The sequence below is a fragment of the Corticium candelabrum genome, chromosome 11, assembly GCF_963422355.1.
Source record: "Corticium candelabrum chromosome 11, ooCorCand1.1, whole genome shotgun sequence".
NCBI classification, from domain to species: domain Eukaryota; kingdom Metazoa; phylum Porifera; class Homoscleromorpha; order Homosclerophorida; family Plakinidae; genus Corticium; species Corticium candelabrum.
Genome location: NC_085095.1, coordinates 6,312,793 through 6,338,992, shown reverse-complemented (window position 1 = coordinate 6,338,992; position 26,200 = coordinate 6,312,793). Strand labels below are relative to the sequence as shown.

Here is a 26,200-nt window from a genome sequence, read left to right as displayed (position 1 = left end):
TTTTAAGAAACTTTGAGTACAATGCAACGCGCGTTAAACCACAATGGACGCAATCGCTTCGTACAGCGGCGAGAGCGAAGAAGAGGATGCGTCGCATCTGCCCTCTCAAACAGCATTTGACGAGTTACGACTGGGAGTGAACAGTGCGCCCGTAGTAACGTCAAAGGTTAGACACGTGTGTACGCTGGGCGCATTAATTAATAATAAATTTACCACTTGAAAATAGAATCGGAATTATATGTTAGAATGGCATTATTAATAATAATTATTAACAATTTGTTTCAGAGAGAAATCAGCACCATCATTCCTGTTGATCCGTCAACCAAGCAAATTGAATTCAATCCGACCTATGAGCAACTTGCTGCACCCGTTGTCAGTGTTTTGTGATTGAGCGTGTGGTAGGATCGAGCGTGTGCGAGGTTGTTCTGATTTGTTTATCAGTTGGGGCCGAAAAATCCGTTTCTGACGAAGTTACAAGCTGCGGCTAAGAACAGTCTGTCAGGTAGGATTATCTGTTTGTTTGTTTGTTTGTTTGTGTTGATATTTGTTTGTGTTTACGTTTTTTTAATTATTTGTTTAATTGTTTGTTTGTTTATATCTGTTTATTTTTCTTTGTTATTATGTGTTTGTTTGTGTTTATGTTGTTACTTGTTTGTTTTTATTTTGTTTGTGTTTATGTTTGTTTGTTTGTTTGTTTGTGTTGATATTTGTTTGTGTTGATATTTGTTTGTGTTTATGTTTGTTTACTTATTCATTTAATTGTTTATTTATTGTTTGTTTGTGTTGATATTTGTGTTTACGTTTGTTTACTTATTTGTTTAATTGTTTATTTGTTGTTTGTTTGTTTATATTTATTTATTTTTCTTTGTTATTATGTGTTTGTGTTTATGTTGTTACTTGTTTGTTTGTTTGTTTTTATTTTGTTTGCTTGTGTTGATATTTGTTTGTGTTTATGTTTGTTTACTTATTTACTTAATTGTTTGTTTATTGTTTGTTTGTGTTGATATTTGTTTGTATTTATTTAATTGTTTATTTATTGTTTGTTTGTATTTATTTAATTGTTTATTTATTGTTTGTTTGTGCTGATATTTGTTTATGTTTATGTTTGTTTAGTTATTCGTTTAATTGTTTATTTATTTATTTATTGTTTGTTTGTTTTTTTCTTTGTTAATGTTTGTTTGTTTGTGTTTATGTTTGTTACTTATTTGTTTGTTTGTTTTATTTTTTGTTTGTCTGTGTTTATGTTTGTTTGTATGTATGTTTGCTTATTTGTTTGTGTTGATATTTGTTTATCTGTGTTTATGTATGTTTACTTATTTGTTTATTTGTTTATTTTTCTATTTGTCTGTGATTATATTTGTTTATTTACTCATTTGTTTGTTTTTATTTTATTTGTTTGTTTGTCTGTGTTTATGTTTGTTTCTATGTATGTTTGCTTATTTGTTTGTTTGTTTGTTTATATTTGTTTGTTTGTATTTATGTTTGTTTGTGTTTATGTTTGTTTGTGTTTATGTTTGTTTGCGTTTGTTTGTTTACTTATTTGTTCATTTGTTTGTTTTTATTTGTTTGTCTGTCTGTTTGTGTGTATGTTTGTTTCTCTGTATGTTTGCTCATTTGTTTGTTTGTTTATATTTGTGTGTTTGTGTTGATATTTGTTTGTTTGTGTTTTTTTGTTTACTTATTTGCTTGTTTATTTATTTGTTTGTTTATATTTATTTGTTTATTTGTTTGTCTGTTTGTGTTTATGTTTGTTTCTCTGTATGTTTGCTTATTTGTTTGTTTGTTTATATTTCTTTGTATTAGTTTATTTATTTGTTTATTTGTTTGTCTGTCTGTGTTTATGTTTGTCGGTATGTTTGCTTATTTGCTTGTTTGTTATATTTGTTATTTACTAGTTTGTGTTTACATTTGTTTGTTTGTCTGCTTGTGTTTATGTTTGTTTGCTTGCTTGTATATATTTTCATTTGTTTCTTTGTTTGTTTGTATTTCTTTATTTGTTGTTTGTGTTTATATTTGTTTGTCTGTTTGTGTTTGTCTGTTGTATTTGTTTATCTGTTGTTTATTTGTTTGCCTGTTTGTTTATATTTGTTTATGTTTGTTTATGTTTGTTTATATTTGTTTATATTTGTTTATGTTTGTTTATGTTTGTTTATATTTGTTTTATGTTTGTTTATGTTTGTTTATATTTGTTTATTTTGTTTGCTTGTTTGTATATATTTTCATTTGTTTGTTTGTTTGTATTTCTTTATTTTTATTGTTTGTGTTTATATTTGTTTGTCTGTTTGTTGTATTTGTTTATTGGTTGTCTTCTGTTGTTTATGTCTTTGTTTGTTTGTATTTGTTTATGTTTGTTTTTGTTTGTTTATATTTGTTTATGTTTGTTTATATTTGTTTATATTTGTTTATATTTGTTTATGTTTGTTTATATTTGTTTATGTTTGTTTATATTTGTTTATATTTGTTTATGTTTGTTTATATTTGTTTATATTTGTTTCTATTTGTTTATGTTTGTTCATGTTTGTTTATTTGTTTATGTTTGTTTATCCATCCTTCTGTATGTTCATCATCATTTAATATTATCATTAGGATATGTTGAACCTGATCACATGAGTGACTTCCAGTTTGAAGCACAACGAAGGACATTCCATAGCTATGGTACTGCACTTGTCATTGTCTACTGATATGATATCCTGATGACTTAGTGAGTCTGGATTGCATGCAGGTTATGCTCTTGATCCGTCTGTGGATGCAAACAACACGTCTCAACCAAAGTAATTGTGTACGAAATGTTGAAATCAACTTGTTAGTTATGGTGTGTGTAGATATGTGGGTGAAGTGGATAGGGCAGAGGCTACAAATGGTAAGTACTAGGTGTATTGCACAAAGATCAAATTAATATATGATATTACAGATTAATATATTATATTACATATTAATATATTATATTACAGATTAATATATTATATTACATATTAATATATTACATTACATATTAATAGTTTACAGAAAATAGCGATAAATATAATATAATATAATATATGTGTTGGGAGGTGTTTTATATAAACAAATAGACAAATTAAAAAGTAATATAATGTAGATATACATACATATATATATATATATATATATATATATATATATATATATATATATATATTGGAATTGGCTTGGAATCTCTATCTTTCCGGACAGTCAACAAGCAGCAAGATGTCCATGCGGACATGTCATGGATTGTTTTGGTGACCATGTCCTTGGCTGTGGGCATGGACCTCTTCACATAAAATGCCATAATGCAATCAGTGAGGTTATCTGGCATGCACTGCTTGTTGATAACAGAGATTCCAAACAGGAACAAAAGTGCAGAGAGGAAGGCAATAATCGACCTGGTGATGTGTTTCACCCAGATTTCCTGGAGGGCCGTCCCGCATTCTTTGATGTGTCAGTGAGGAATTCTATGCAACCATCCTATGTCTCCAAGGCAGCCATAAAACCAGGTGCCATAGCAGAAGCTGGTGAAATAGAGAAAGACAAAAAGCATGACAGGGTGGTTACTCAAGCAGGAGGTCATTTCTACCCGCTCATTGTAGAAACTTTAGGACACTGGTCTCCCTCAAGTTTAGAGATGCTGAAGACCATAGGCTCAAAAGCTTCATCAGTGAACAGCATACCTTTCTCTCAGACATACTCAAATTTGATGGAACAGTTGTCCGTGAGACTGTGGCAGTATAATGCCAGGCTATTATACAGTAGACTGAACCTGGACTTTGATGACTTGTGGGATTTTCCTGTTACTGTAATGTAGTTATGTTTAGGGACTGGGTGGGTAGGGTAGTTTGGGGTAGTCTGGGGCAGTTTAGGGTAGTTTGCATAGAAGAAGAATATATATATATTTCAAAAAAATTAAAAATAAATAAATATATATATATATATAATACAATATAATTTAGAATAATTGGTTTTGGTTTTGTTGGGGATGGTGGTTGTTTGGTTAGTTATATAATATATATATATATATATATATATATATATATATATATATATATATATATATATATATTAATAACTATATATATATATATATATATATATATATATATATATTAATAACTATATATATATATATATATATATATTAATAACTATATATATAATATTAATAACTATAATATAATATATAGATATACATATACATCTATATAATATTAATAACTATAATATAATATACTGATATACATATACATCTATATAATACAATTTAACGTACATAGTTGTAATGTCTAATTTTTCAAGGTCTGACTGTGTTTGAGTCTTCCAAGTCTCGTCCTGGTGACAAGAGAAAGAGATTGGCTACAGGGACAGCCGATGATGTGGAAGGCTTCCGGGGTCCGTGGGCAGCATTCGAAGATGAACAAAAAATAGCCAAACCATCAGAGGTAAGTGATGTTGACAAGCAATTGTAATGGAAATGTAGTGTTTACGTGTTTATGGTTGGTGGGTGGTATGTTTGTGGTGCTGGAAAGTTTTGCTGATTTGTTGTAGGAGGAACAAGCTGTTCTTGATGAACAGTTTGAGGCGAAGTCTAAGGTTCCTAAGAAAGAAGAGAAGGAAGAGAAAACTACACTGCACAGTAAGATGGGAGTGTTTGGTTAGAATGTGTTGCACATACACTCACACGCGCACGCACACACACACACACACACACACACACACAGTATGGACACACACACACACACACACACACACACACACACACACACACACACACACACACACACACACACACACACAGTATGGACACACACACACACACACACGTAAAGTATGGACACACACAGTGACACACACAGAGTATGGACACACACACGCACACACACACACACACACACACACACACACACTGTAAATCTCATTGAACAACTAACACTACCACATCTTTGTACAGTCAAAGATCCACTTGACTATCAAGGCCGTTCATTCCTCCACATACCACAAGATGTCGACGTCGATCTAAGATCAGAGGACGCACCGGAGAAATGCTTTCTACCAAAGAAACACATCCACACATGGTGAGCACAACACCGTCAATCTACATTCCAATTTATATCAACATTTCCATAGGACTGGCCATACCAAAGGTGTCGCTGCTATTCGTCTCTTTCCTCAGTCGGGTCACTTATTGTTATCATGCGGAATGGACTCAAAACTAAAGGTTTGTTGTGTTGTTGTTTTGGTTGCTTTTTGTGTCGTCTATTGTTCCCTCTTTCTCTCTCTCTGGTTGTTTAGTTGTGGGAAGTTTATCATGATCGACGGTGTATTAGGACTTATCTTGGTTTGTAGGTTGAGAAATTGGTCGAGTTGTTGTTGTAGTGTTTGTTGCTTTAGGACACAGACAAGCTGTTCGAGATGCTTGTTTTAACAATGACGGCTCGCAGTTTCTCAGCGCTGGTTTCGATCGATTCGTCAAGCTGTGGGACACGGAGACTGGTAGGAACATTGTCTGTCATACTACACTATGTAGTTTTCAACCCCTTTAATTAGTTTATAATTTATTTATTTATTTATAATTTATTTATTTATTTATAATTAATTAATTTACAATTTATTTATTTATAATTAACTTATTTTATTGAAATTAATTGAAATTAATTAAAACTAAAAATTAATTAATTATAAATAAATAAATTGTAAATTAATTATTAATTAATTAATTAATTATAAAATAATTAATTACAAGTCTCTCTTGTTTGTGTGCAGGAGAATGCTTAGGGAGGTATACAAGCCGTAAGATGACGTATTGTGTGAAGTTTAACCCAGATGAGGTCAGTGGCTTGGTCTCACATCATTGTCATTGTAGTTACCTGCTAGACTTGATTATACACGTAGAGTTATGGCCACGTGTGAGAAATGGTTTTGGTTAATGATGTCATTTTAATTAATTAAAAATATTTTTTAAATAAATTCAATCATTAAAATTAAATTTTATAAGGAAATAGCACAATCACAGGCTAAATTTTATATGTAAAGATTAATATATATAATATTAATTAAACAATTAAAAAATAGTTGTATTTGTTGCATGTTTGGGTGTTTATTCCGCCGTTGCTAGGATTCTTTTTCTCGTTATATTACACTCCTACCATAGCAACCCAACCACATGTTGTATATTGACAGGTCAATAAACGTTTATTGACCGGTCAATAAACGTATATTGACCTGTGGTCAATAAACGTATATTGACCTGTGGTCAATAAACGTATATTGACCTGTGGTCAATAAACGTATATTGACCTGTGGTCAATAAACGTATATTGACCGGTCAGAATCTGTATACTGCAAACCAACTAGCAATCAATACATGGGCATACCTATTTTAGATTACAAGCTTATTCTTTACCAATAATAATGTTCACAGTACTGCAGTTTGTAAAGACGCAGTCAGAAATGACAAATGGCGCCGGATTCTGTCTTCCCGTTTCAGACGGCTGTTCAACCTCGACTACTTTCAGCTCATCTGCCTGTTCCGTTGTCTCTCCGGACTCCTTGACTTTTGCGTCAGTGTGATCGGTGTGTCCATGGCCATTGTCCAAAACCTTGCACGCTGCCATTTGCTGCAATTCAGATGGCTCTTGATATTGTCTCAGTGCTTGCAAGGTTTTGTGGCCGGTTCTGCCTTGAATTACATGTTCAGGAACTCCCGCTTGAAACAGCCTTGTCGCACTAGTAGCTCGAAGAGCGGGGTTGGTTCGAACTGGAAGACCAGCTTCAGCTGTCATCACTTTCATCATTGTAGCCAACGTGTTATGACCGATTACTTGCTTCGAATACCAAGGACCAAATGAAGGAGTAGACGACAAAGGTTTATAATAGAAGGCTTCTCGAGAAAATCCTGCTGGCAACTTACTAAGATAGAGATCCAAAATTTTTACGTGGCAACGGTCACCAGCTTCTTCATTAGCGTATCTGATAAACCACAAACCACAAAATGCTATTACCTTACAGAAACACGTTGGAGCTTGACTATAAGTTACCTTGTGACATTTTTGTTTGGATGCCGTAAATCACTTAGTCCACCACTATGATTTTTGGATCCGTGCTCAACGTAAATGTAACAGACTTTTTGACAATCCGTCTGTGGTTTGGCTGCATCTAGTTGCGAATCCTTCGTTGAGAGAAAGTATGTCTGTCGGTACCTTCAAATATTCACTTCACCCAACTGTTGCAGACAGTGTTCTTGCAAATCGTACCCTTGCTGTACTCGTGTACTTTGTCCGTATTCTCTTTTCAGCAAATCTGCTGTCAAGCTGGCTAGTACTAGTGGTAAGCTTTTTGGAACCAATGCGTCTCATCTTTGTTGGCGGCTGAAAGTCGTCGTCCTGGTCATTATTACGGTCTTCTTTCTGATCCGACATCACGCTGGCAAAACACGTGGATACTGTACTGTACTAATACTTTTGAGCACGTGGCCTTATGGGACTGAAGTGCACGTCAAGAACACTTCACAGCTGTCAAAATGTGGTTGTTTGACATAAAACTTTAGCTGTCATTGCAATACACAACCACTCTACTTCAACTTGAATAATCTATGAACTCTAATTACAGTAGGATGTTAAACATGCAACAAATAGGTTAATGCATGGTAGGGTCGACGATATCTAGTTTATTGACCTTGGTCTTTTCGGGGCTTTCTCCTCGATAATTAGCCTCGGCTAATTATCTCGGGAAGCCCCTCAAGACCTCGGTCAATAAACTGGATATCGTCTCCCTACCATGCGTTAACATATATATAAATAATTTAGTTAACTAAATTATTAAAACTTTAAATATTAATATACAAACGTATTAAACAATTTAGAAAATATGATGTGAATATTTAGAGAATAATTATATAATAATTAACCATTTTATTGACAAAAATTATAAATAGAAATTAATATATTAAACAATTAAAAATAAATATATTAAACAATTAAAAATAAATATATTAAAATATATATATATTAAACAGAGTGTGGAAGTCAATTTGCCTATCTGTGTATCACTCATCTATCGTTCGTTCACTTGCTATAGGACAAACAGCATCTCTTTGTGGTTGGTCAGGCTGACAAGAAGCTCGTCACTGTATGTAGGATCACAAGATAAATTTTATTTTATTTAAATAGCAACATACAAATATATTAAAATTTTTAAAAAATATAATGTACTGTAAATAGATAAATTAACTAAATTATTTTTAAAAATTAGATATTTATATATTAAATAATTAAAAATAATTATGTAATTATAAATAAAAAATTAACTAAATTATTTTAAAAATTTAAATACTGATATATTAAATAATTAAAATAATTATATTATTATAAATAAAATTTAACTAAATTATTTTAAAAAATTTAAATATCACAATATATTAAATAATTAAGAATAATTATATAATTATCAATAAAAATAATTATATAATTATAAATAAAAAATTAACTAAATTATTAAAAATTGAAATTGCAATATATTAAGTAATTAAAAATAATTATAACAATTATAAATAAAAAATTAACTAAATTGTTAAAAATTAAATTGTTATATATAAATATATATTTAAACAATTAAAAAATTATTATATTAATAAAAATAAATAATTTATTAACTAAATTATTTAAAAATTTAATAGAAATATATAAATATATTAAAATGTAACTAAATTGTTAAAAAATTTAATAGCAACAAGTAAATATTGATATCAATAAAGTTGTTGAATAAAATAAATATAATACTATTAAATTATTAAAATATTATAAATAACAATATATAAATATATTAAATGATAATAATGATATACATACAATAGATAGTTCCCAAAGTTAGTCAATTCATGTAGTGACCCGACTGCCTATATGTATGACACAGTGGGACATCCGATCAGGAGAAATCGTCCAGGAGTACGACCGACATCTTGGCGCTGTCAACACAGCCACATTCATCGATCAAAACCGACGAATCGTGACGACATCAGACGACAAAACAATCCGTGTCTGGGAATGGTAAGCATCCCAACCATCACAATCTATGACCACGCCCACTCATCTACCTGTGTTATCCAGGGACATTCCAGTGGACAGTAAATACATTGCTGACCCAACGATGCACTCAATGCCAAGTGTCACTCTCTCTCCAAGTGGTTAGTCTCATTCCAGAAGTAATTGGAGGCGGACAGACTGATTAACAGGCAGTAGCATCAGGCAGATGGTCGGGACAGACAGAAATCACTTAGTGGTGTGTATACCATGTAGGTAGACGCTTGAATGAGGTAAACATTTGTGTTGCTTTTGACTTGTTTGTTATGATGTCTGACTGTTGGACTGTGAGAATCTGGTGTTGGCCTTTGTGGTGGATGCTGTGGTTTGTCTCTCTGATGGATTGTTTGTGTTGCAGGGAAATGGTTGGCGTGTCAGTCGATGGACAATAAGATTGTTGTTTATGGTGCTTTGAATAAGATGAGGGAGCACAGGAGGAAGACGTTCAAAGGACACATTGTAGGGGATTTGTGCTTGTGTGTGTGTGTGTGTGTGTGTGTGTGTGTGTGTGTGTGTGTGTGTGTGTGTGTCTGTGTGTGTGTGTGTGTGTGTCTGTGTGTGTGTGTGTGTGTGTGTGTGTCTGTGCGTGTGTGTCTGTGTGTGTGACTGTGTGCGTGTGTATCAATCCTGGACAACCATTCTATTCTCCTCTGCAGGTTGCTGGCTACGCTTGTCAGATCGGCTTCTCACCTGATGGATCGTACGAACACCTTCCTCTCACCTCCCCAATTCTCACTAACTCACCTTCCATTTCAGGTACGTGATATCTGGAGAATCAGACGGCCGCCTCTGCATCTGGGATTGGAAAACAACGCGCCTATTCAGGCAAGCACATACAACGGTTGAACCCACACAAAAATCAAAGTTATTAATATCAATTATATACAGTAAAATCAAGGCTCACGACCAGGTCTGCATCGGATGTCAGTGGCTGCCACACGAAACATCGAAAGTGATCACGTGTAGCTGGGATGGACTCATCAAACTGTGGGATTAATTAATTCACATCTACTGTCTCGCATAGGTGCTGTTCAAAAATAGCTATATATGTTACTGTCTCAACCCAACGCAACAGAACAATTAATGTCGGTCGATTTTACTTGCTGTACATATGCTGTTTGCATGTTTGGTTACTTACAACTTAGAGGCAATGACATCATGAGAGACTCCATGACGATTGTTCTGAGGAAATAAATTGGGCATTAGTGATATTTGTAGCAATTTGTGTTTGGTGTGGTCGATGGTGTTGTGTGTACGTGGGTCAGAGACGTGGATGGACTGGCATGCAGGTTACAGGAGAGCAGGGAGGTCAACTGGTTAAATAGACAAATAGACCAACAAACAGAGACAGACAGACAGATAGACAGACACACAAACAGACAGATAGACAGACAAACAGACAGATAGACAAACAAACAGACAGATAGACAAACAAACAGACAGACAGACAAACAAACAGACACAAACGGATAGACAGACAAACAGACAGAGACAACAAACACACACACACACAACAAATAAACCAATAAACAAAGAAAATAAACCAAGACAAGCAGACAGACAGACAGACAGATAGACAGACACACAAACAGACAGATAGACAGACAAACAGACAGATAGACAAACAAACAGACAGACAGACAAACAAACAGACACAAACGGATAGACAGACAAACAGACAGAGACAACAAACACACACACACACAACAAATAAACCAATAAACAAAGAAAATAAACCAAGACAAGCAGACAGACAGACAGACAGGCAGACAGACACAAAACCAACAGAGACAACAAATAAACTCCACTCATACAATAATATGTAATACTCACCGGATGTCTCTGTTATGCTGTCCATGGCGTTTTTATACTTTTCCTTCAATCCATTTTTCAGCAACGTCCCGAGTCCCATGTTTTCCTGATGTCACAAAATTCAATTAGATCATTGATATTAAAAATGATAAAGCTAGTTAAAAATTGGATAAACAATAATTAGTAAATTAAATAAAAATTAATAAAATACATAAATAATACAAATAATTATATTAATATAAAATTAGAATATTGATATCAAAAATAGTAAATCTTTAAATTAAATAAAAATTAATAAAATACATAATTAATATAAATAATTGTATCAATATAAAATTAGAACATTGATATCAAAAAGATAATAAATCTTTAAATAAATAATAATTAATAAATTAAATAAAAATTGATAAACTACATAATTAATATAAATAATTGTATTAATATACAATTAAAACATTGATATTAAAATAGACAATAAGTATTAAATAAATAATTAAAAGTTAGATAAACAATTATTAGTAAATTAATAAATTAATAAAATACATAATTAATATAAAAAATAATTAAATATTAGATAAACAATTATACATAATTAATATTAAAAATTATACTAATATAAAATAAAACATTGATATTAAATAAATAATAAGAATTTAAATAAATAATTAAAAGTAGATAAACAATTATTAGTAAATTAAATAAAACAAATAAAACACATAATTAATATAAAATAAATTAAATAAACTAATAAAATGCATAACTAGTACAGAATAAATTAAATTAAAATTTACAACAAATAGTACACAAAAACTAATCATGAAATAATTATTATTAATAATTATAATTGCTGATAATTATAATTATCGATAATTATTAACTAAATAACTTAATTTAGAAAATGATCTTGGACCTTTGTAATATAAACTTTAACACATTTTCACAAATCTCACTGTAGAGTTGCAGTCACATATATAAGTAATAGCAGAGGGCCCCGCTTTGCCCTGGCAGATTCGCTCCGTGCATACTGTCCGAGGTCACAAACAGGCATTTCCAATTTGGTGGAGATCCAATGTGCCGTTCTAGAGAAATTTGAGCACAAGCGGCGGTGAGTTCAATCGGCAAGAAATTGTGCCGTCACAAAAGAACTCTGGACCTCGTTGACCTCGATCAATTTGGCGTGCACTCATAGTTCGTCAGTGCAAACTTTCAACAACAGCATCCATAATATAATATGTACACACATTTTTTCTTTTGTATTATAGGACTAAGGAGTCTGTGCGAATGCAATACAAACGCACAAAATGTACAAATCACTCTACTCACAATACACTATGGAATGTAATCACTGGTGTTACAGACTCCACCAATGGTACTCAGTTTCTGGCGCTTGTGCCAGGATGTAACAATGAGGATTACGAACCACAATTTCAGGTTACCTTCCGTTAGGAGGAGATCTAAGATATGGCTTACATACATATGTATGTACACATATACATACATTTAATACAGTCGGGTTCGTGGACTTCAAAAGGGGCCCCTTTAAATCGTCAGTTTGTACAACTGAAACGTGCGTTTGCATTGTGGTGTGGAATGCAGTCTTCATGCACGGTTTTGTGGCAATTGGTCTGGTAGCTTTGGCATGATTGATGTTACAGGCAAACAGACAGACAGACAGACAGACAGACAGGCAGACAGACAGACAGACAGTATTAAGACAGACAGACAGACAGACAGACAGACAGACAGACAGTATTAAGACAGACAGACAGACAGACAGACAGACAGACAGACAGACAGACAGTATTAAGACAGACAGACAGACAGTATTAAGACAGACAGACAGACAGTATTAAGACAGACAGACAGACAGACAGACAGACAGACAGACAGGCAGACAGACAGACAGACAGACAGTATTAAGACAGACAGACAGACAGACAGACAGGCAGACAGACAGACAGACAGGCAGACAGACAGACAGACAGACAGACAGACAGAATCAAGTTTATTGTCAACAATCTTCACTACTACAAACAGTTATTGTTAAAATGAAATGTTCTACTTGTAGTCCGAGACTATTGCTAATGAGTAAACAGACAGACAGACAGACAGACAGACAGACAGACAGACAGTATTAAGACAGACAGACAGACAGTATTAAGACAGACAGACAGACAGACAGACAGACAGACAGACAGACAGACAGACAGTATTAAGACAGACAGACAGACAGACAGACAGACAGACAGACAGACAGACAGACAGACAGGCAAACAGACAGACAGACAGGTCAGACTCTTATATATAGAGAGATAGTACAAATAAATCAAACACTAAATAATAACTAAGAATTAATAAATGATTAATATTAAATACATAAAATAAATTATGAACAGTAAAATAAACAACTAAACAAAATACTAAATTAGCGTTAAATAAAAAATTAATAAATTATAGATAAATAAATTAATATATAAACATATAAAAATGTATCAAGTCTAACATTGCTCGAAGTCTATAAATGAGTAATACGTATCCATATAATACCTTTAGTTCTGCTTGTTGTATTTTCATGTATTTCTTGTTCTGTGACACAGCAAGAGGCTTCAAACCTGCTCGAGCTATACGGATAGCATGGCTGTTAATCTCTCTCAAATCTTGTTGCTGATCATGAACTAGATGGTTGTGATTGGCTACAGGAGGCTGTTGGAAAGCAAGAAGATCAACAGAGTATGAGTTAGGTAGCAAATGTAGATGTGATTAAAAAACATACACATGGGTGCGTGCGCGCACGCACACACACACACACACACACACACACACACACACACACACACACACACACACACATGGACAAATGTTAAGCCCTCCACGTCTTCCGACGTCGACCTTGAGGTCAGTTGCGGAGGTAGCTCCCCTGCCTCTAGAGGCAGATGCACTACGTGGAGTCTTGGGGCCAGCGCTGCAATCCACCTGGAGCTTGGCCAGAGTCATCCAGGGGCACTGACTATGGCGCAGCTCTGGGACTGGACACCAAGGCCCACACGTACCCGTCTGCTGCATGATGTTGCTGCCAAGCCAGCGGTCTTGTCCACCCCAGTCAATGACCAGGTACTCATTTATACTCCTGAGTCGAGAGAAGCAAGTGTGTGTGAGTTTCTTGCTCAAGGAAACTGCCACAGTGTCGCCTCCACCAGGACTGAACCTTCAACCCTCATCACGGAATACAAGATCCCGGATGTCATCACCAACGCTCTACCATCTGCTCCACCGCCCCCCATCTGCTCACCACACACACACACACACACACACACACACACACACACACACACACACACACACACACACACACACACACACACACACACACACACACACACACACACACACACAAGCACACACACATAACAGACAACAGACAGACAGACACAGACAAACAGATAGACAGACAGACAGACAGACAAACAAACAGACAAACAGACAGATTATTTTATTGTTACAGATCCTCTACTTGTACACATCCTAAACTTCTATGATAAACCAGTCCTTCACGGCGAAATACTTTAAAACATTAGTGGACTTGCAGGGTTGTCCCCAGCATACAAAAGGCACGGCGCTCTGCCATGCCTTGGCTTCCACTTGGTACAGGCCCGCCATGCTTTGCTGTATGAGTAGGCAGTGATTAGCTATGAAGACAATGGACTTGTATTTGTATTTTGAAAAGTGGGAAGTTGTTTCAGGCTAACAAGTAGTTCCTGGGATGCTTGGTTTGAAGATAAGACCAATTAGGACAAAGACTGCCATATGGTATGAACTTAATTGTAATACAAGTACTCAAAGATAAACAGTGGTTGTCTTGCACTCTGCCCACTATTTAGGTCAGTATCTGATGGTAACAAACGAAGTCTGTAGATATCTGGCCTTCCTATCCTATGTAAAGGGAGGTTCTCAACTTCTTGAGGTCTGGAAATTTTCCCACTCGCATTAATATAGCTATCATGTGGTCAAGCACAGTGAACTAAGACAGAGAGAAACTTTTTTAAAAAGATAAACCACTTTGTTCCTTTTGTGCCTGAGCATTCTGTGGCAACAATTTGTGGCATCTCAGCGTAAGCAAACCTGCATCAAAGCTTTTTGGGCAGACCATATAAATCGGAATGGGCGGGCCAAAATTTAAGGTGGGCGTGGTTATTTCCGCCGTGCCTTCCAAAAATCCTGGGAATACCCCTAACATGGATCTGTACATTAAAGTCAAAAAGCTTGTCCATGGTCATTCTTTGTTTCTGAAACTCTTGACAGACAGACAAACAGACAGACAGACAGATGTAACGCTAAAGTCATCCTCCATAAGCTGTCCGTGTCTTCCCTGGAGAATTAGATGAGAACATATACGATAGAGACTATCACAGTAGCTTGCATTAAACTAAAGCTGAACTCAGTAGCTTGTTTCTATTTAGTGTTAGAATTGTAATGTAGAGGTTGTGTTTCAATAACAGACAGACAGACAGACAGGTGTTTCATGATGGAATCATCATTTTGGGCACACCCATAGGTACAAATCATGTCGTCTCCTCTTGCCTAAACATAGCAGAGTCTAACTTTTCTTTGTGTGATGAATTTGTTAAATTCGGAGATGTGCAAAGTGCTATGTTGCTCCTAAGAGGCTGTCACATTCCTTGTGTTAATCACCTGGCATGCTCAATTTGTCCTGAGTCACTTACAAAAGCTGCTCAAACACACGATTCTCAGACACGAATGACATTCTGCCGCTTTCTTGGACTCGACCTGATTGAGGATCAAAAGTGGCACCAAGCGGTTTTGCCTATTAGACAAGGTGGTTTTGGTATGACTTCTTTGGCCACCGTGAGTCAACCTGCTTTTGTTGCTTTTTGGTGTCATGCAATTGCCGAGTTACCTCTTCGCTTTCCTTCTCTTATTCCTGCCATAGACAGTTTTGTCATCTCACAAAGGCAAGCCCTAGATAAAGCATTCACTCAGTCCATTCCTGTTGGAAAGACTGTTTCTTCTCTTCTTTCATCTGCTGTGAAGATTCAACATCAGCTATACACAGCTACAGCTAAACAAGGGGCCGAGCAGTTGATCAGTGAAGCCCCCACAGCTCGTGATGTCGCACGACTTCACTCCTGAAAGGAAAAGGAGCTGGGGCTTGGTTGAATGCAATCCCAACTTCAGAATGTTTGCACTTAATTCTCACGAAATTCGTTTGGCGACCTTCTTGAGATTTGGCTTGTCCATACCCCTTTCTGATTGGATGACCACATGTAACTGTGGAGCCACCCTAGATGGCAGTGGGTACCATCTGTTAACCTGTAAGTCTGGTGGTGGGCCAGTTTGGTCACATGAAGCCATAGCATCTACTTGGCCTGATTGTCTTCGTGAGCTAAATGTGCACCACCGAAGAGAGCCACAACATCGCTATTTGAATTCAAACGATAGACCAGACATTGTGGCTTCTGACCCCGACAAGGGTTGCAATGTTGATCTGGATATAGCTCTGGCACACTCTTGGAGCTCTGATATTTTTCAAAGTCATCTGAGTCAGATGGTGCTCTTGCAGAAAGAAGAGAAGAGAGGAAGGAAGTAGGCAAATTAGGCAAAAGAAAACTACCAGGTGGATCAACAGTCAGTTTTATTCCCTTAGTCATAGAACACTTTGAACGATGGGATGAGATGGGAAAAAACTTTCTGGAAAGGCTAGCCAAGAAGTCATGTGATGCACTTGGTTGACCTAACACTGCTGACTTTCTAGACATCTGGAGAAAGAGATTCTCAACTCAACTTCAAAAGTGCAACACTAAGGTCATAATGAAGAAAATCTCAGCTCTCAACTATGACATTGATTGTACCTTAGATTGCTCTACCCAGTTTTTTAGCCACTAAGTTGGCTCCGAGTAGTTTGCATTGTTCTCTTTTAAGTGTTACATGTTTATCTTTCAAATGTAGTTCTAGTGAACTCTTGTAGTTGTGGAACTTTACATAGTTACCTTGCTAGCATTGTATTATAGATGTATGTTTGAAATAAATGTTATTTGACTGACAGACAGACAGACAGACAGACAGACAGACACACACACACACACACACACACACACACACACACACACACACACACACACACAACCGGTTCTCAACAGCAAACATTTTTACAATCAAATACTTGAAACCCCCAACAAACACCAATGTTGTCATCTCACTATGTGAACATGAACACCACAACTAACCTTCTCAATTGACACCATCGCTGGTCTCTTTGCTGTAGACAACTCAACCGCTTGAGTGCCCACAAGCCACGGATGATTAAGCAACTCTTCAACTGTCGCTCTCTGTTTGGGATTCCTCTGTAGACATCTCTAAACACACACAATACACTCGCACAACCCAACGTATGACCAACATTTTGTGCACCTTGAGCATGTCTATTGCATTCTGGCTGTCGGGTATAGATAAAGGTGGGAAGTCTATCTGGACGCTGTTGTCGGTGATTGCCATCAGTTTCATCTGTCTGATGTGGCTGAATGGCGCGTGACCGTAGAGCATTGAGTAGAGAATACAACCCAGAGACCAAATGTCACTGGAAGGACCGACCTGGTATGTGAATAAAGTATAAATAGGTGTATATAGAAATTAATTAAACTGTCAGAAGACAGACGGACAAACAAACAAATATATAAGTAAATAAAAAAACAAAAACAAACAAATAACAAACAAATGAACAAACAAATAAACAAACAAATGAACAAACAAATAAATAAGTAAACAAATAAACAAACAAAAACAAATAAACAAACAAAAACAAATAAACAAACAAAAACAAATAAACAAACAAACAAATAAACAAACAAATAAACAAACAGACAAATAAACAAACAAACAAACAAATAAACAGACAAACAAATAAATAAATAAACAAACAGACAAATAAACAAACAAACAAATAAACAAACAAACAAATAAATAAATAAACAAACAGACAAATAAACAAATAAACAAACAAATAAATAAACAAGCAAACAAATAAACAGACAAACAAATAAACAAACAAACAAATAAACAAACAAACAAATAAACAAACAAACTAATAAAATACAAGCATGTACATATGTACCTACAGAGTCACTAATCTACTACACAATCAGTTACCTTCATGACCCCTTGTGCATTGCAGCCGGCTCTAATTGCCTCTGGTGCCATGTAGTTTGGTGTGCCCTTCTCTAGATCACGTTGGATGCTTGTTCTCTCGTTCTCGATCTTATCAGCAATACCGAAGTCAATCAGCTTGAGTGAGTAGCCGTTGAAGACAATGAAGTTCGCTGGCTTTAGATCACTGTGAATTATCTTGAATCTGTGAATAGCCTGAACACATACACAAACGTGTGTGTGTGTGTGTGTGTGTGTGTGAGAGAGAGAGAGAGAGAGAGAGAGAGAGTTGTGTGTGTGTGTGTGTGTGTGTGTGTGTGTGTGTGTGTGTGTGTGTGTATGTATGTGTGTGTGTGTGTGTGTGAGAGAGAGAGAGAGAGAGAGAGAGAGAGTGAGAGAGTTTGTGTGTGTTTGAGTGTGTGTGTGGTGTGTGTGTGTGTGTGTGTGTGTGTGTGTGTGTGTGTGTGTGTGTGTGTGTGAGTTTGTGTGTGTGTGTGTGTGTGTGTTTGAGTGTGTGTGTGTGTGTGTGTGTGTGTGTGTGTGTGTGTGTGTGTGTGTGTGTGTGTGTGTGTGTGTGACTACGAGCATGTGGTTTACCTGGACGGCTTCAAGCATGTTGCTCCAAAATGCTTGCACTTTCCACAATGGCAAAGCTCCTGTCTCCTTGATCAAACAACTCAAATCCTTGTCACCCTTTTCCATAACAATATACAGCATCATGTTGTGTTCACGATACTCCCTTCATAACAAACAGTTTAGCTAAACATTTGGCTGTCAGTGTGTGTGTGTGTGTGTGTGTGTGTGTGTGTGTGTGTGTGTGTGTGTGTGTGTGTGTGTGTGTGTGTGTGTGTGTGTGTGTGTGTGCCTTATATGTCTGTCTGTCTGTCTGTCTAAGCTGACCAAATATTACAAACAACTCCTTCCTGGGGGAGAATCGTTCACCATTGTCCCCTTAGTCCTGGAGCATTTTGGAAGATGGGGCAAGGAATCAGAATGTTATCTACAACAATTGTCCCTCAGATCTACAGACGACTTGGGAAGACTGAACAGGGCGGAGTTTTTGCTGCAGTGGAGACAACGCATTTCAGTTCAGTTGCAAAAATGCAATGCGAAAGTTATCTATCGCAAGGTAGAGGGTGTGCTGAGAAGTGGCAAATAAGAAGTGTTATCTGTTCTTCTGTCTGTCTGTCTGTCTGTCTGTCAGCCTCTACATATAATATCCAAACATTTGCTTGTTTGCAAGCCCATACGTTTGCCTAACCATCCACATATCTTGTCAACCTACTGGTCCAATGCAATCAATTAATTCCACAGTATCTATGTGCACGCCCACACATTACTCACAACACACCACAGACAGTAGCATCGGTTCAAGACGCTTTCCCGTGGGTACTGCACGTGACAGGTATATGGGGTCAAAAGTAGGAGGGGTGAGCGGGAGAGCGTCTGGGCGCACTTGTACTGCAGACGAGTTCAGGGGCGGAAAAGCTATTAAACATGAAACGCTCCGCACCAATAGAAACTTCCCGCTCGCTCCGAGCGGTGGTTTTGATTGGTCTACAACAAGAACAATACCACTTAGTTTACGGTTACAATTCTAGACATGCTAATTAATGTTGTTAGAAACACAGGTAGGCTAGTATTACGACAGCTGCAGCGTTTCTTGCGAAGGAGGTCTTCCTGAGTCAATTAGAAATCGAAGCTACGCCTGTAGTACATAGACTGATCCTTGTAGATCCATCTCAGATGATTGAATAGCGGAAGCAGTAACTGTTTGCTGTCCTCAATTTGTGATCGAAGCTGTGAAGTCGTTGCAGCACCTCTGCCTACATGATATGTCATCTGGCCCGAGGAGAGGATGTTCTCGCACGTTTTCCAACTGGCAATGGCAAGTCTATGATATTCCACATGATGATAAGTGTGTGCAACACTCTGCGGGTCTTTGGTAATGCAGACGGCTCTTTCCATCCAAGCCATTGCTTTCTCCCATGAGAGACCAGGTAGCAAGCTTGATAGAACACGGTGTAACAGCTGTAATGCTAAGCGCTAGCTTGTTTGAAGACGAACAGATTCAACGTGGTGATATTAGCGTTGTGTTTGGCAGTCCATTGCATTTGGAGAAACGCCCTCCAACAGAGTCGATTCCACGATCACGTCGTTGCTGTTGTTGCAGATGAAGTTCACTGCGTTGTTCAGTGGTTAGCCTCTTTTTACTGAGTGTTTTGATGTTATTCGAATGCAACTGACTGATGAGTTACCTACATCGTATTACGATTGCATTGTGCAACCTAATGCAGTTAGACTAATGGTATAATTTGGATCTAATAGCTTTCCCGCCCCTGAACTCGTTTGTATTAGCAGTGCGCCCAGACGCTTTCCCGCTCGCTCCTCCTACTTTGATACCTGTCACGTGCAGTACATACGGGAAAGCGTCTGGAACCAAGGCTACACAGACAGTGTCTTCTCACATTGATATCTACTAGCCCCAACCATGACTGGACCCTGTAACATGTGCGTAACTCACCATTCATGTAGTTTGATAATATGCTTGCAGCCTCCCTTGTTCAATTCCTCCAGTACGGCAATTTCCTGCATGAACGTATCTCTAACTGCCTTGTCAGAAACAACACTGAGATCTACACATTTTATAGCAACTGGATCATGAGTGATGCTGTTGAGAGCAACGGCACTAAAAACCTAGACAATCGACAAAAGTTAACTCTGTGTGTGTGTGTGTGTGTGTGTGTGTGTGTGTGTGTGTGTGTGTGTGTGTGTGTATGTGTGTGTGTGTGTGTGTGTGTGTGTGTGTGTGTGTGTGTGTGTGTGTGTGTGTGTGTGTGTGTGTGTGTCACTGTGGTGTGTGGTGTGGTGTGTGTGTGTGTGTGTGTGTGTGTGTGTGTGTGTGTGTATGTGTGTCACTGCACTGTGTGCATGTGCGTGTGTGCGCATGCACACATAACTTGTCTGTCTACATGTCTGTCTGTTTGTAAAATGACCAAAGTCCATAACTCCAAACACAAAAACATAAACAAACAAACAAACTGCAAAAATCTCTAGCAACAGATCAACACAAATACCCGACAACAGACATCACATCATCATACCCGACTCGATGCTCCCGAACCCAACACTCCAACCTTTTCATACCAATTCCTATTAATACAAATCCGATTTCCTGATTCTTGATTTTCCTTCTTCATTGACAATTCATGCCCCCGCGGCATCACCACCTCCTTCCACCTTTCGTCCTGATTTTCACATGTCTCTATGGCAACTCGTTGCCCAGGCGGTTGCATTTTGAGAAACGTGTCGGTTGTCTTCGTTTGCATTGAAAGTGACTGACAAGACGGCTGCTTGTGGTCACTACACGTCGTTTCTTTCTTATCCAATGCAGCCATCTTGATCGCTGACACAGACCTTGCTGGTAGGTTCCTCACTACGGGAAGTTCAGGGCTCATCATCCCACATACAGTGTTGCTCTTGTGTGTGTCCATGTGCCTTGTTAAACTGCGTGTCACGTGACTACTTGGTGTGTAAACCCAACCCGGCAAGGAGTTATTGTCGGCGTTTGTTAAGGCGTCTTTGTCATGTTTGTTGTCTTCATGTGCATTTAGTGATTTTACTGGCACATACAACGCAGGTGGTTGAGTTCCACGGTGACGTCGTCGTCTTGGTTTTCTGCTGGCCTTTACTCCACTAGAGCATTCGTGAGATCGTTTCTCTTGTAGCATTTGCGTGACACGCTCGGACAAAGGATCCTGGTAAGAGACGGTGTTCGTATCAATGTTGTTAGAAGGATGATGTGAAGGCGTCTCAATAGGAATGGCATTATCAGAACTAGAGAAGAACAAAATTACATAGACATATATGCGCACGCGCACACACACACACACACACACACACACACACACACACACACACGTGCGCACACACACACACACACACACAGTGACACACACACACACACACACACACACACACACTGACACACACACACACACACACACACACACACACTGACACACACACACACACACACACACACACACACACTGACACACACACACACTGACACACACACACACACACACACACACACACACACACACACACACACACACACACACACTTGTAATCATTTTTCACCTTTGAGTTTCCATAGACTGCAGTCTACCCTCCTCGTAATAATTCAACTGCCACCCAGTGCCATCTACATTTTCCTCTCCTTTCTCTGCAGCAGACACGACTTCACTATCATCTTTGCAAACCCTAAATAAAAAACAAAATTGTCATACTCCACAACCAAATTGCCAATACAAACTTTAGATACTAAAAAACAGTAATGCATACTTATGCGCATGCGCATAGTCTAAACGTGTTCCACTAATTAATTAAACAATGACTAGTTAATTGATACAATTGCTTACGTTTGTAATGACTTAGTGATGGTTGTTGGTTGTGTATTGTGCATCGATGAGGAATCTGAACTGCTACTGCTGGTGTTTCGTATTGTTGCCAGTAGACTGTCATCTAGAACAGGACGGCTGTTCCATATGTTGTCTTGAGCGGCTCGCATAAGTCCAAACGGTTGAGCTTTTTTGCGTACGCCCGTCTTCAACATCTTAATACTCCCCTCACGATTTCCTAACCACAACAAACCATATACCATTTGCTTGTCTGCCCTTCTGTCTGTCTGTTGTCTATCTGTTAGTCTGTCTGTCTGTCTGTTAGTCTGTCCACATGTCTGTCTGTCTGTCCATTTAACTTTCCTTCGTCCTTCCATCTGTCTGTCTGTTTGTCTATTTATTAAACAATCCATCGCCCATCCATCTATCCATTTGTCTGTTTGTCTATCTGTGTTAGCCTATCTGTCTGTCTGTTCATTTAACTTTCCTTTGTCCACCCATCCACTCTGTCTGTCTGTCTGTCTGTCTGTCTGTCTATGAAAAGAAACCTAAAAGGTAGTCTGGTCCTCAATAGGACCAACACTAACAGTCATTTATCTAGCAAACAACTGGTCTACTTTGCTGAGGCTTTCATCTTCATTAGACAGTGAGAAGACCTTCTTAATGATGGTGTTACTATTGCATTTCTGTAGTTGAACTGAGAATCTTTCTCTCCAGTCAGTGGTCTAAGAATTCACTTGGAGTTGGTTTCCTAACTCATCAACAGATGATGTCTGTCTGTCTGTCTGTCTAGATTTCTGTCTGTCTATCTGTTAGTCCGTTTGTCTGTCTGTCTTCTGTCTGTCCATTTAACTTTCCTTTGTCCATTGATCCATCCATCTATCTGTCGGTCTGTCTATACTTCTGTCTGTCTATCTGTTAGTCTGTCTGTCTGTCCATTTAACTTTCTTTCATCCATCCGTCTGTATGTCTGTCTGTCCAGTGTGGAAAACAGAGAATTCTATAGGACATTCTTGTATAGTGTTACATGTATAACTAAGTACCTCCCCTACTGCAGCCATTTCGCATGCAATTTTTTACAACCAACTTCCAAGGGAGAAATGGCGTTAAAGGCAGCTGAGGTTTTCTCTGGATAAAGCATGCTAGGAGGCACCTAAGTTCATGAAATTAACAGTTACACCATTGGAAGGCCATCACGTGCTAAGAAACAAGGTTTACACTATCATATATGCGTACAGGTGGATGTTTTGTCCAAACACGTCCCAACACTGGTGCAGTATTTGGTCGGACAAACAACACGTTTGGTGGGACATTGTCCTATGTCCTACAGTTATTTTCCACACTGCTGTCTGTCTGTCTGTCTGTCAAAGAAATATATTTTACAGGCTAAAACTAAAAGTCTAGTACACGATACACTACAGTTGACGCTGGAAGGGTGTTAAAATGACTATTTATTTAACTCATGAACAAGAAACTGAAAAAGTGTCCAGTTCTGAGCTGCGCCTTTGACCACCTAAGATGATATAGGCTTTTCTTGACATCACTGAAGCATTACATCTTTGCAACTCAACAGTCTGTCTGTCTGTCTGTCTGTCTGTCTGTCAATACATATATTTCTTATACAACACATTATTACAGTCTACGCTAAAAATCAGCAAGTTCTAAGAGAACTAGGACCCAAGAGGTCCCTAACTACGACTAAGAGTCAAAACAGTTGACAATAAGCTAACAGAGTTACTAATGGCACCAAATGAGTCACCACTATACTGTCTGTCTGTCTGTCATGCAGTCTGTCTGTCTATCATGCAGTCTGTCTGTCTGTCTGTCCGTCTATCATGCAGTCTGTCTGTCTGTCTGTCTGTCTATCATGCAGTCTGTCTGTCTGTCTGTCTGTCATGCAGTCTGTCTGTCTGTCTGTCATGCAGTCTGTCTGTCCGTCATGCAGTCTGTCTGTCTGTCATGCAGTCTGTCTGTCTGTCTGTCTGTCTATCATGCAATCTGTCTGTCTGTAATGCAGTCTGTCTGTCTGTCTGTCCGTCCGTCAGTCTGTCTGCCAGTCTGTCTGTCATGCAGTCTGTCTGTCTGTAATGCAGTCTATTTGTCTGTCTGTCTGTCATGCAGTCTGTCTGTTCGTCTGTCCGTCTGTCTGCCTGTCTGTCATGCAGTCTGTCTGTCTGTCTGTCTGTCTGTAATGCAGTCTGTCTGTCTGTCTGTCTGTCTGTCTATCATGCAGTCTGTCTGTCTGTAATGCAGTCTGTCTGTCTGCCTGTCATGCAGTCTGTCTGTCCGTCCGTCAGTCTGTCTGTCAGTCACTCTGTCTGTCATGCAGTCTGTCTGTCTGTAATGGAGTCTATTTGTCTGTCTGTAATGCAGTCTGTCTGTCTATCGTGCAGTCTGTCTGTCTGTCTGTCATGCAGTCTGTCTGTCTGTAATGGAGTCTATTTGTCTGTCTGTAATGCAGTCTGTCTGTCTATCGTGCAGTCTGTCTGTCTGTCTGTCATGCAGTCTGTCTGTCCGTCCATCTGTCTGTCTGTCTGCCTGCCTGTCTGTCTGTCATGCAGTCTGTCTGTCTGTAATGCAGTCTGTCTGTCTATCGTGCAGTCTGTCTGTCTGTAATGCAGTCTGTCTGTCTATCGTGCAGTCTGTCTGTCTGTAATGCAGTCTGTCTGTCTGTCTGTCATGCAGTCTGTCTGTCCGTCCATCTGTCTGTCTGTCTGCCTGTCTGTCTGTCATGCAGTCTGTCTGTCTGTCTGTCTATCATGCAGTCTGTCTGTCTGTAATGCAGTCTGTCTGTCTATCATGCAGTTTGTCTGTCTGTAATGCAGTCTGTCTGTCTGTCTGTCTGTCACGCAGTCTGTCTGTCCGTCATGCAGTCTGTCTGTCTATCATGCAGTTTGTCTGTCTGTAATGCAGTCTGTCTGTCTGTCTGTCTGTCACGCAGTCTGTCTGTCCGTCATGCAGTCTGTCTGTCCGTCCGTCAGTCTGTCTGTCTGTCTGTCTATCATGCAGTCTGTCTGTCTGTCATGCAGTCTGTCTGTCTGTCTGTCAGTCTGTCTGTCTATCATGCAGTCTGTCTGTCCATCCGTCTGTCCGTCAGTCTGTCTGTCTGTCTGTCAGTCTGTCTATCTGTCTGTCTGTCTGTCTGTCTGTCTGTCCAACTATTTGACATTTCCCCTCAGTCTACATCTCTTACCTTGACTCAACTCAAATTCCGCGAAGAAAACGTAAACATATGCACACAGAGGATGATCACGCAACAGCCGCTCGTAACGTGTCCGCGTCGCACTTGAGTCCTCATCACTACAGCATTACAACACACAACTCTACCGCCCACGCCCACGCACATGAACGTTAATCCAAAGTCTTACTTGAACTTTAGTTTTGTGATGATCTCCTCTACAGTAAAGTTCATGTTAGACACATAAGTTGTAGCTATTGTATAAAGAAAAACGAAGAAAAAACGCGCTCGTTTTGAAATCCCAGTTTAAAAAATACCCGGATAATTACACAATACCCGGATAAAACATTTGTGGGTGTGTATTTATAACGCCCGGATAATTAAAACCCCGTATATTACAAGACGGTAGGGGACAGAAAATGTGGTGCCGTTGACTGTAGTTGTTGTACTTTGCAATGCATTGCTTCTATTAACTTAATTAGGTTAAAACTATAGATTTCTAAAAAATATTTAAACATTAATTAAAATATATTTCTGGTACATACACCTTAGTGATCATGACCTACTAGAAATATGAG

At 37.9% G+C, this 26,200-nt stretch overlaps 2 protein-coding genes and 1 long non-coding RNA gene across 3 annotated transcripts; 1 reads left to right on the top strand and 2 right to left on the bottom strand.

Annotated features, from left to right (window-relative positions):
* Positions 1–9: 9 nt before the first annotated feature.
* LOC134186407 (pre-mRNA-processing factor 17-like) lies at positions 10–10,285 on the top strand. The gene is made up of 20 exons (XM_062654375.1): positions 10–166; positions 286–372; positions 442–502; positions 2,587–2,655; positions 2,723–2,771; positions 2,823–2,860; positions 4,291–4,433; positions 4,540–4,627; positions 4,943–5,066; positions 5,119–5,209; positions 5,284–5,329; positions 5,383–5,484; positions 5,755–5,819; positions 8,068–8,118; positions 8,902–9,035; positions 9,096–9,172; positions 9,427–9,527; positions 9,725–9,768; positions 9,825–9,893; positions 9,957–10,285. The coding sequence occupies exons 1-20, from the start codon at positions 44–46 to the stop codon at positions 10,063–10,065; spliced, it is 1,671 nt and encodes a 556-aa protein (XP_062510359.1). The 5' UTR covers positions 10–43; the 3' UTR covers positions 10,066–10,285.
* On the bottom strand, positions 6,127–7,625 carry LOC134186410 (uncharacterized). The gene is made up of 3 exons (XR_009970961.1): positions 7,029–7,625; positions 6,314–6,960; positions 6,127–6,263 (listed from the first exon to the last, which is right to left on the bottom strand). It is a non-coding gene; the product is annotated as an uncharacterized LOC134186410 (long non-coding RNA).
* Positions 10,109–25,938, bottom strand: LOC134186406 (probable serine/threonine-protein kinase mps1). Its single transcript, XM_062654374.1, has 13 exons — positions 25,813–25,938; positions 25,638–25,744; positions 22,466–22,682; positions 22,185–22,307; positions 21,143–21,875; positions 20,563–20,735; positions 18,636–18,777; positions 18,042–18,254; positions 17,307–17,486; positions 17,123–17,251; positions 13,428–13,583; positions 10,902–10,986; positions 10,109–10,250 (listed from the first exon to the last, which is right to left on the bottom strand). Exons 1-13 carry the CDS (start codon positions 25,854–25,856, stop codon positions 10,225–10,227), a joined length of 2,328 nt encoding a protein of 775 aa, XP_062510358.1. The 5' UTR covers positions 25,857–25,938; the 3' UTR covers positions 10,109–10,224.
* Positions 25,939–26,200: the final 262 nt, after the last annotated feature.